General features: G+C 39.2%; 1 protein-coding gene across 1 annotated transcript in view; it reads right to left on the reverse strand.

The window, feature by feature from the left end:
* Positions 1-501: 501 nt before the first annotated feature.
* The window catches only part of KCNG4 (potassium voltage-gated channel modifier subfamily G member 4), a 17,800-nt gene continuing 6,035 nt past the window's right edge, over positions 502-12,266 (reverse strand). The window contains exon 2 of the mRNA XM_010163701.1: positions 502-1,287. Within this exon, the coding sequence (XP_010162003.1) occupies positions 502-1,287 (786 nt within the window). The remainder of the gene's footprint in view (positions 1,288-12,266) is intronic.

Genomic DNA, 12,266 nt, shown 5'->3' on the forward strand with positions numbered 1-12,266 from the left:
GCTTATTAGTGGCTTTAGATACAGAATTCAGATTTGTATCGAGGCTTCTTCTGTATGCCTGGTGGATGAGCATTGTGTAAACAACACTGGTGCATAGCCCTGAAAGAATCCGTTCTAATGCTTTGCTCAAGATGTTAATTGCAAGAACATTGGAAACTCAGAGGCAAATAAAATAACAAGTGTATTTGTGCCAACAGAAGCTGTTTTGTTTGTTACTCATTCAGTATTAGGTATTCAGCAAGATACATGACTGGCAGAGACAAAGTTTATTCTTATTAATCATAGAGAGGAATGAATATTTAATTTTAAATAAACTCTGACTTTTGACATTCTCAAAACCTCCAGCTCCATAATGTTGCGTTGGCTTGACTGTTTATTATATCTATGCTGACAGAGAAAAGTAGCATCATAACCCGTGTTGTTGCTTTGCGTTGTGTATGATGTTGATGTACACGTGTGTATATTTCTATTCATGTTCTTGGGAATGTTTTACAACCAGGCTTAGTTCCCTCTGTAAATGTATTTGATTGGTGATGCTTGATCCTCCAGAATCAAGCTGTCTGTCTCATTGAAGGTGTCACTTTCACCAGAGTGATTGGCATTTTTTACTCCATGTAGCCGAGACTGCAGTCGTTCATGTTCTTTTCTCAACTCCGAGTAGGAATGGGAGAAAGTGTGGAATATTGATGTTGCAGGAAAAGACATGATGAGAATCCCACTGAGGATGCTGCTTAGAGCCACCATCTGGCCTGGGACACTCCGTGGTACCATATCTCCATACCCCACAGTGGTCATTGAAATGATAGCCCACCAGTAAGAAGCAGGTATGCTTGTAAATTCAAGCACCTTCCCAGATTCATTCTCGGCGAGATAGACCAAAGGAGAAAACAGAGTGACAGCCACGCATAAGAAGAGTAAAAGCAGGCCAAACTCCCGTGTGCACTTCCGAACTGTGAGGCCCAAAGTCTGCAAGCCCAAAGAGTGTCGGGCAAGGCGCATTACGTACAAGATCCTCAAGGCACGTAAAACCCGTAGCACCAAACCAACCTTCTCCAAATATGTGTTGCTGCTTGGCCTGTCATCCTCCTCATTTGAGTCATCCTCTGAGAAGATGAGGGAAACGTAATAGGGTGAAATAGCCACGAAGTCAATGATGTTTAGGGGTCCTTTGAAGAACTGACACTTGCTCCTTGCCTGAATGAATCGGAGGCAGAACTCCAGGGAGAACCAAGCCACACAGATGGTCTCTATGACGAAGATGTAATAGCACTTCTGGGAACACTCGCCCTGACACAAAACAAAAAGAGAATTCAATAAAAGAACAGTCTGTGAACCAGCATCCAAAAACACTAAAGAAGAAGAAATATGTGTCTGCCTGAGTCACTGGTATCAGAAATGAACAAATCCCAGCTAGCAGGCAGTCGTACAGCAGCCATCTTTCAATGGTGTATAGACAATAATGAGACCATGAAATAGCTGCATGAACAGATATATCTACCTGCTTATTTTTGTTATGTTGCTTCTTCCGTTCTAAATGAATGAAACTCATCTCTGTATAAAGTCTTGGCATGAAGCCTGTAAATCCCAAATAAGTCTCACTTTCTGATCTCAAACAGAAATTAATTTAAACTTGACTGCTTTATAAGCCTGTACAAATATTAGTTTCTGTTCAAAAGAAAGATTAATGTTTGAATGTCTCTGTAAACTTCTGCTGCTGTTCAGTGTGTGGTGCTTTCACAAATGCAATTAAAAGTGGTTCAGAGATATTCATTAAGTCATCTGGATCCTTGGCTCAGTTGTGCCATATGTAAATCATGTTTCTTTCTCTTGATGCAAATATTTAAATCTAAAGGAAAATAAATATCCACCCAGTAGGTGAATCTTCCTTTGAAGAATCCTTTCCCAGGGTTGAGGCCACATGCTACAAGCAGTATTTTCTCAGTTTTCTTATCAAAGGAATTGCTTTAGTTGAACTGCCTCAGATTCACATTTTTTATTTTCCTGAGCTGCGCTTAAAAAAATGAAATTTCTTTTGGCCTATTCCAGTGAAACGAAGTGGCAAGTGTAAATTAACTTGTAATTATTTATATAATTAAGAGACTACCTTGAGCTTTGTCCTTTAGTGGTAGGCAGCCACTAGGTTATATCCGTCCAAAGGGTGAGCTAACAGATGGACACATCACTTACAGGGACTGAGGTGTACATGCTGCTTCCTTCGTATCCATGAGTGTCTGCTTACTGTATTCCAAGTGGCAGAAAATGAACAGGGTCCTGCCACTGTTTTTTTGCCTTATAGAAGATAAGAAATAGCAGTGAAAGCAGCAGGTACTGCTTAGCAGCTGGACACCTCACCCTGAAGAGAACACAGTTTTTAAATATTGGTGTCACTGCTTTCTTACACACTCTATTCATAAATAGGTTCCTGTACCTGTTCAGACAATATGTCCTAAAGAAACCTGGCCTTGTGGTTGGACTAACACTGGGTTTTTTTGCTTTTAAGCATTGTGACTAAGTCTGTTGAAGAAAGGCACCTAACAGGGACTTGTGTGATATTTTCAGTGTCATGATGCTGTTCACATTAAGTTCTTCCATCGGTGCAAATGTTCGGATTACAGTTCTAATCCAAAACCAGTTCAAGTGAACTGGAGTCCTCAATGGACTTTGGCTGACTTTGAAGCAGCCTTATGTGCTTTTCTTTGTTGAGCATATTACCAGAACACTGGCATATGAAGTGTACAGGGTTTAAGGTTTTGGTGAAGATGAAAAAATCTTAGCTATAACTGGGACCCGTAGAAAAGGGATTGACTAATATCTCAATCCTTTGAACTTCCAGACTGGGTTCAGAATATGAGTTGTCACTGCATGTTCCAGAAAACCCAAATGTAGAAGGCAGTACTTTCATTTTAAATTTTTAACCCCTTGAAATTTAATATTTAGCAAATAGTTCCTTCCAGATATTTGCTGGAAGGTCCATGTATGACTTTGGTACGTGAAGGCTTAGAAAGCTTAAAGAGTCTTCTGCTTGTATTCTTACTGAACAGGGACTTGTACCTCTGAGATGTTCACAACTGCAGAAGATCAAGCAGAATTAGGGATGGTGAAGGAGGATCTGTGCAGAGGAAGAACCTCCTCTGGGAGAGCAGAGTGGCCATGTGTTATTCTGGAATTGTGTGTTAAAGGCTTTTTTGTAACCTCAGTAAAATGAAGTCAAGGCTGCTGTATGCATCTTTCCTGATAGCTTGTCTCTGAAATTAAGCAACTTTAGAGGAACAATTCCTCATACAGTGTTACCCATTCTCAGCCAAATTTCATGAGCAATATCGATTAAAAACATCACGGGAAACACATACCCCTACTACTAATTGAACTTGCAACCAGCTTTCAGTTACCCCATCAATGTGATGTTGGGTTTTTAGAACATCCCTTGTGATAGAACTACTACTGTTCCTGGGAGTAACAAGTCTTTTTCTCCAGACAGTGTTTGTATCATTGGCTCTCTGAGGCTCCCAGGGTAAAATGGTCACGTCCCTCACGTATACGTTCTACCCTGTCTAACCCTCAGAACAATTTAGCTCTGTAGCACTGTTTGGGGATTTTTCCTCTTTCTGCACAGTAGACTGTCAAGATCATAGTTTATCTCTTAAAATAAACATTGCAGAAGGTAATGAAGACTTGGCCCTGCTAGGGTTATGTGTACAGGATCGGGTTAGAGCCCCGTTTGAAGTCATTGCCATGGCAGGACCTAGAGTGTGTTGATGTTTGCAGAGCTGCTGACTTGGCTTGATGAGTTTGCCTGCAATCAGCACTTATGTTACAGAGTGTTCACTTTTTCTAAGTCGTGAATTATTTGTACAGTGCAGCCTAGACTCTGCACAAACATACCTATAGTCACTGCTTTAATATGGCCTGTGAATTCTTCCCATGAAGGTTTATTTTATTTTGTGTTAACTGGGGTCAATTTCCAGTACATCTCTTACTTATTTACCTTTATACATTTATGGGTGACATTGGTCTCAGATCATTATGTAGCTTTCACTGTTCTATCCTTGGAAAATACAGGACAAGAAATTGTGTTTGCTGGGATTTTTAACCATTAAGATCTAGGATGTCTTGAATTGAGTGTGAAATTTCAAGGTATAGAGTTATAAGGACTGGTTGTGAGATTTTTTTTTTTTCTTCTCTCCATCCTTGATTGCCTCAGTATACTCTGTTATATATGTTTAGAGAAAGCAATTTGTGCAGGCAGCTTCCTAAATGTGTATTTCATTTTTCAGAAGAGCATCCTGCAAATCAAACTTTTCAGGAACGTTACTGTGCGTGTTATTTCTCCTTTGTGCGTAGTTGTGGATGTAAAGCACGGCAAGTTCTCCCCTGTTAGCACACTTTGTCTTTTTAATGTGCTTTGTAAAAGATGTTTTCGAAATGTTTGCATCTGATTCAAACCACAGTCCCTTTTTTCTGCTGGAGCAAACAGAAGAGTGACGATATTACAGTCTCTGACACTGTGACTAATGCAGAGAATTCTGTGTTTCCTTTTTCTCAGAAGAGACAGAAAAAGAAGGATGTGTTTGCTTTAGACATACCTACACTATGTGAAGATATGTAGCAAAACCAGCCCTGTGTCTCTGAGGGAACTGATTTATACATGTGGCACAGTAGTTCTGCCTGGTGGTGACTAACTTGAGCCCTAGAAATAACGTAGCTGGGTTACCACCTTGCAGAAGGGCCATTTCATTCCATGATGTAGTGTAGACCTACCATAATGTAGTCAGTCATATACAACATCTGCTAGAAACTTCCAAGCCTCTTTCTGTGCTTGTTTTTATTTCTCTGTCACCAGTGTCTGGAAAGAGAGTGCAAGACCCTGGCTCTCTGGGATTTAATGAGAACATGCTCCTAGATTTCACACTGGGAGATAGATTTCATCCAGTGAGCTTGTATGTGAATGTTTTATAAATTAAGAATATCTGTATATATTACTTAGTATATGTGATACGGTTTATATAGAATATCCCTCTCTAATGTCAGTCTCTTTGAAGATTCTTGATCCTTTTGAACATCCTATTCAAAAGCGGTGAATATTGGAATAAAAGGGAAAAAGAGGAAATATTGTTCCAAAGCCAATTTCTGTTTCTCCCAGAATTTTTGCTGATTTTTAGACCTTAGAGTGGTCTTATGTTCCGCTTACAACTGTTGTCCAAAGATCAGGCAGAATAACACACTGACTTCAAATGCTATGTTCTTACCAAAATATGGATGCCTCTCTGTCAGTGGTAGATTTCAAATTTGCTTTTATCACTAAATTCCTATCAGGTATTAGTTACTGTCAGTGAACTGTCAAATTATTGGCCAAATACTCTTATCCATGAAAGAGTTTTTTTGCATAAATGGCCGATAAAGGAGTTTCTGTGACACAAGGGCTTCTATATATTTTTCTCTTCCTCAATAAAACAAACATGTTTGTGAAATTCTAGTGATCAGTGCCTGTCAATGCAAAACACAACAAACAACTCCCTCTCTTGACCTCACCATTAACTACAGCAGAATTATGAGCTTTTATTTTCAGATCTTTGAGTCACATTTGTCACTGACTTCTTTCTCCTCCTGACTGCATTTTTGCATCTAGAGAGCCTATAAAATCTCCAAGCCATTAAGGTGTTGACTGTGAAGATGAAGTTTTATTTATAAATGACCACAACATATTTTGGGTGGGATTTTTCTACAAAACCCTCTTGGCATATTTTACACTACTGTGGCATCAATCAGTACTCGAGCTAGCGTTAACTCTGACAGGAGAACAGTTATCACAAAGCTAGTGGTGAGTGAGTATCTAACTCTTTATTCATCTTGCAGATTTACTTTTGAACAATGCAAGTATTTATTGGGATTTATGGAACTTGTCTCTAGCTGAAATTCTACAATATATGATATAAATGTAATATAATTAGTGCTTGATATTGATCTTATGTATGAAAAGGGCATTTGGCTCAGTAATGAGAAAAATAATATTTTGTATGTAAAAAGATATATACTAAGCCTGATGCCTGAAATGTTGAGTGATTTCTTAAATTTATAAACCACCTCAAAGAAGTAAATTGGCTGTTTCAAACTTCTGTACCACCAGTGATAATAAGCAATTCATGCTTCCCTTTCATTATTGCCTTCCACTGTATAAGGCAATGGCTCATTTTCTGGGTTCTCTTATGTGTTGGAGTATTTATAGTGCCACAGTAAATGTGCTCGGTTTAGGATACTTCTATTAACTTCTCTTTAGATATGTAAAAATAGGCTCATAATAAAAAATAAGAATGACAGTGTTGAGTTCTGGAAGGGACGCTGGCTACTGGATTGACATTTACTTGTTTCCTGCCATTTATGATTTTGTAGACCTCTGTTTCAGCTGCTGTCTTAGCTTGTTCCCATCCTGAGGGATTCAGCCTTAGTCCTTGTGTGAAGTTATCCCACCCTTGTTGCCTTTCTCTGGCCCTTTTTGTTTTTGAGGTGGAAGGGACTGAGACTTCAGTTTGAAAGCTTGAGTGAGCTGTAGGTTGTACAGTCAAATTTATATCCAGTTTATTATCCAGGATTCAATAAATTTTGGTTTTTTTACTGTGCACTCTTCAAAAAAAAGTTTAAGCAAGTTGGATTTATGTAGGGACAATGCTTAGAATGTAATATTTATAATAACAAGAAATTGTGTGACACTGGGAAGAGTTACTGCAGTACCTTGGAGTACCTTTTTTCAAAAGGATCTGAGGTTCAGGAATTCAGCACCTCCAAGGCCACGACTGGCCAGAGTAATTTGTGGTGGCTAAACCTCAGACCTCAATTGCACAGGTGAATTTACAGAAAATAAATTTATTTATTAACTGTGAATTCAAGAGATATGTGCCACTCGCAAGATAAATAAGATAAATTTCCTGGCCAAAAGCTCTCTTAGTTTTCCAGGAAACATTATTTAAAGTGTAATGACATTGAGGATAATAAACAAAATCAGATCTCAAGAGTTATGCTGCAATAACCTATCTTACAAGAGATATAAATCTCATCTAGTGAAAATAATATCTTTATATGCATCAATAATTGTAGCAATGCCCAGGGAGACTGAATCAGAATTTCTCCTGTGGAATATATGTCTTGCCAATCCACCTTGGTTTTCAGATACAACTCACTTTGTTACATTTTCTAGACAAGGAAAAAATATATTATTTATAGATAACTGAATGAGAACACCAAGGAGCTATTCTTATGCCTTCGGGGTCTGCTCTGTGCTGGTCATTTGTGTCCCACTTCGTTACACTCTTAGACCCTTTATAATGAAAATCTGCTCTGGAAAACTTGTTCTGAATCATTACCTGATCTGCCAATTATTTTCCTACTGCTGGAGATTTACCCCAATACCTTCTGCAGTAGATATTTACCCTTTAGTCCATTGTAAAGTGTTTTTCCATAAATACTGAAGCAAGCACAAAATGGAGTGATGGGAAGAGATCTGATCTTTCTAATCCTCTGCAGGGCAGTGTGGAAGTTAGTGGTGCAATTTTGATGGTAAGGTAGTGGCTAACTACTTACTCACAGGCCAGCAAAGTTCGGCATTCTTCTGAAAAGGGGTATTGCATCCTTGCCTGCTCTATATTGTGTTCATGGACTCTTTGTTACTGATTCTTAAAAACAAACAAACAAAAAACCCCAAACACATAATTTTCAAGCAATTTCTGGAGTGTAAAAAAGGGAACTGAAACTATCTGCAGACATGAGAGGGAAGCATGCAGTTCCTCTTAGTCTGAGGAAAAATGGGAAAAAAAAAATCCCGTTACTCTCATTACATTGGAAGCACAGCACTGCTGCCGTGTCAGGACAGGAACTGGAGAGGTACTGACTTTCTGCTGTTGGTGTGACTGACTCTAAGTGGAAGTTCACTGGCATTGACCTGAACCTGTTTTCCATGGTGTGTAATTTGTTATTTCACACAATCAATAAATAGGGTGGAATCTGAGATGTAAGACAGGCAAACCTGCAGCATTTCTCATGATCTCCTTTCTATGCTTGCCAGTTAACGCTGTTCCTGATGACATCAGTGATTTTAAGTGTTTCTTGTGTCAAATAATCTATTGAGGCTTTGAGCAACCTGGTCTAGTGGAAGGTGTCCCTGCTCATGGCAGAGGGGTTGGAACTAGATGATCTTTAAGGTCCCAAACCATTCTGTGTTTCTATGATTGATTCTAAATGGCAAAAGTTACACCAGTGCTTGTAGAACACTTTGCTAATAAGTACTGCTAGATCAGTATATGGATTATTTCAGAATCACCTCATCCCTGCAAAGATTAATATTTTCAGAGCTTAAAAGTGGAAATCAACATCTACATCAGCAATATGTATAGATGTTGCTGATACAGCACACTTGTGAGAAAAGCAAGTAATATTATTTATGAAGCCAAGTTGATAAAAGTCCTTGAACTCAGCTAGAAGTCACAGTTGAACCACTGTATGGAAACACTGTGATTCCCTGGGTACCTTTATGGAAACCAGCTGGCTTGTCATCATAAAACAAATGAGTGATGGGCAGAAAGGATCTGAAACCTCTTCCCAGCTAGATCCACCCTAGATGCAGTATGATTTCTTCCACATAAAGGCTGTTTTGGTGTTCATTAACCCATGCTAAAGAGTCTCAAGACAAAGCAGGGAATGAATTCCTAAAGCAATATGCTTGACTCTTCTTGATTCAGACATCTGTTGGAGTCCTAAAGGAGAGTTTTCTTAAACATAGGACCTGGACCTGCTCAGCACTCTGCAGTCAAAGGACAGACTGCCAGAACATAATCTTTCACACCAGAAATGTGTCTGGCAGTGTGGCAGATGCAAGGTCACAGTTCACATCTGCTAAACTTACCCTGGCATGTCCAGATTTTCTTTGGCACAGTCAAGTGCAGCCAGTTACTGCTCAGATTCTTCCCTCTGACCCACACACTGCTTTGTGGACAGAAGCCAGCGTCCACTGAAGTGGTGGCAGATGGGATCAGTCTGTACTGTGGCTGTCGACCTGCCTTCTGCCTGCTTGTGCTATCCAACACTTGGTAGAGAAGCTTATCTCAGCACGACTGCTCTTCTTGCAGTCTGGCCTTTTTCAGAGAGAAAACATTCAGCCCTCTACATGGAGGTTTTGGCAACAAAACTTGCAGGGATTTTCCTCTTTAAGCCCAGGGTTGATGTTTCCTGGGCTGGGTGCTGTTTTCCAGCCTTTTTCACTTCTTAAGGTTATACATGGGCAGTGTATCCTGGTCTACAGCTTCTCCCCAGGCAATTCCCTCCTTGGAAAAAAAAATACAAACTAATGTAAGAGTGGAAAAAAAACAAGCTTTGGTTCTTGCTCTTGCCTGTCCACAAATCCAAGGTGGTGGGTCTACAGGGCGAGGCTGCAGGAGGGTAGTGAGGCAGATCAAGACCTCAATAGGGACCTGAGATCCCTATCCAGTTCCCAGCTGTTCTTATCCCAGTTCCCAGCAGGAAATGAACAGATGCAGGGAAGGAATCCCCTTTTGCTGTACAGTGATGCCTCAGTCAGTGAGGAAGTGTCATCCCAGTCTGTGTTCCCTGCATCCTTGGAGCTGTGGGATCCAGCTGCGGTGCACCTGCTGAATCACTGCAACCGCATTGCTGCTGCTGTTTGAATAATTAAACCATGCTCTGCTGAATCAAATGATGGCTGGGGAGAACTTGAAAACCCTATGTTATGGATCACTTCAGTACTTGGATTTATGGTTACAGTCTGATGTAATAAAATCAAAAGGTTTACAGCCCGCTGAGAAAGCGACTGTAACCTGATTTACAGAGTGATGAGCTTGTTAAAGGAGTGCTGTGTATTCTGATCACAGAATGATTTCCCACTCGCTTTGCTTTATGGGAAAGAAGCCTGGACTTATGAAAACACTTACAACAACTAGTACATTTGAGGAAACTTAAATTAATGTTGGAATTATATTAATGTGGACATGAGAAAGAAGATAGAATGAAATTGTTATCTCTGTATCCAACATAATTATCTCCTCTGGGGCAGAAGTGTCACTAAAATAAAAAATTTCAATTAACTTTTAAGCTTGGGTCCTTATTTGGCAAACACCATGAGAATCAGTCTGAACAATCTGAATTAGATTTAAACCAATTGGTGACCCCAGAGTGTTTGTGTTAGGAAAAAGATGTGGAAGTATTTTTTTTGTGGTTTTCTAGTAAAAACAAAACAAAACAAAAAACACAAACTTAATTTTGTAACTGTGAAGAATAAAATAGTAAAAATACAAGGTATTTATGTGGGACATAGGAGGATGACCTTCAATTTCCAGTTTTGCTACTGGTAAAATAATTTTCCCTGTTACTGTTTCTTCTCTGCTTCTTTCCTCATTGCATTGTAAGTTCTTTGGAGCAGAAACTACTGGTTGTACCTGTGTAGTACAACCTGCAGTGGGGTCCCAAATTATGGTTGAACCTCTTATAAGGGAAAATAATAGTGCTAACAAGAGGTGCCAATACTGTGGGAATAAACACAACATGTACAGATCATAACCCTGATGCTGCAATGAAATTCACAATTAGATTTGCTGAGAATTAAAATTTCACTGCAGCAGCAGACTGAAGAGTCCTCAAAGCTTGCCATCATATTCAAAGAGCAATTTCTGAAACACATACAAATTTGGGTGGTTGTTTATTTTTTAATACTTGTTGCGTTATTGCTATAAACCTGGAGGATGCATTGATTTCAAATAGTGTTTTCCAAATATCAAGTGCCTCCCTCAGAGGAAATACCCATCTTCCTAGAGAAGGCATTTATTAAGTAATCATCTGTGCTGAACCCCTTGAGATGAGTCAAGTGAGGAAAGTAAACAGGATTTTTTTCCTATTGCAAACTTGAAAGCAGCAAAAAGGAAAAGAAAGCATGATTCCCAGTGAGGAACACGTGTGCTGGCACATTGAATAGCAGTTGATTGCCTGTTGCAGAACAGCTGGAACAGCTGGGTGTCCCCCCCCCAGGGTAGCATGCAAAGCCAGGAGACTTACTGCTGTTGGGATACAGCCAAAACTGGATGAACATAAGGCAAACTAATAAGGTCTAATTGTGCTTCCTGAACATTGGACCTTGTACTGGCAGAGCCAGCTTTTGAAAACCATGCAGAATCCATGTAATCACTGGAGTGTCCAGACTTTCTAAAGAATATTTTCTGTGTCAGCAAGGGTAAGCTGAGACACAGATGTTCAGCAGCTTCTATGCCCCACTCGTGCCCCTCTTTGGTTATGTAGAGCAGGACTTAAGCAATATGAAGTTCACCAATGTTGTACGTGTTAGATTTAATGCTGAAATATACAATTCTGTGTGTGGATGCTTGGAAAATATTTACTTATAACGTGGAACTATGAAATCAGAGTTGTAACATAATGGTGCAATTTCAAGGTCCAAGTTTTTGATGTTACTGAATGGATATGCAAACGTCAAAAAGTCAGATTTTGAGTCAGATTTCTAGTTGTCTCAGGCTGGCCATTCAGATCAATAATAAAAAAGGCAGATCCCATAAAGCAATAATTCTTATATATCTATATCTATATATCTCAAAGTCCCAGGCTTGAATATTCTGATTTCTGTTATTTTGTGGCTTCTCATTTCTTATATCTTTCTTCACTTGTTATTAATTTAACTATTTCAATCCACAAAGCAAAGAACTTAGCTGGATTCTACTGTGCCGAGTACACCTATAAGACTAGGAGTTTTTTGGTGCTTTGGTGAAACACATTTTCCTAATTTAAAATGCTGCAATACTTTCATTGCTGATTAAAATGGGTAGAAGAAATCAGAATTGTACTAGACGACTAGATAATTTAGGAGGGTGAGGGTCCACAGTAAGTGTTCTGATAAGAACCCAGAAAAAGGTACTGAGCAGATGCAATAAAACCAAAGCACATGCAGCTTTATTTTGTTCCAAGTAATTTCAAGTTACATGTATAAACAAGTATATTTATAGATAAGCATGTACACATACGCCTTTATAGTCTTACACTTTTAAATAAGTATTCAAAGTGTTTCTGAAATTCAGGATTTCATCAATTTCTTTGCAATAAAGCAAGTCATTCTGGGCCATGCTGTGTGTGATGTATGCTTGTGTTAGAAGGTAAGTTAGAACACCAAGTCACTGTGAGATACCCCTGCTTTATAGGTATATTCTGAATATATATTTCTGAATAGAGCCCCAGGTTATTACTAGTACTCTGTACTAGTCATTTCT

This window comes from Antrostomus carolinensis, unplaced genomic scaffold, assembly GCF_000700745.2.
Source record: "Antrostomus carolinensis isolate BGI_N321 unplaced genomic scaffold, ASM70074v2 scaffold7310, whole genome shotgun sequence".
NCBI classification, from domain to species: domain Eukaryota; kingdom Metazoa; phylum Chordata; class Aves; order Caprimulgiformes; family Caprimulgidae; genus Antrostomus; species Antrostomus carolinensis.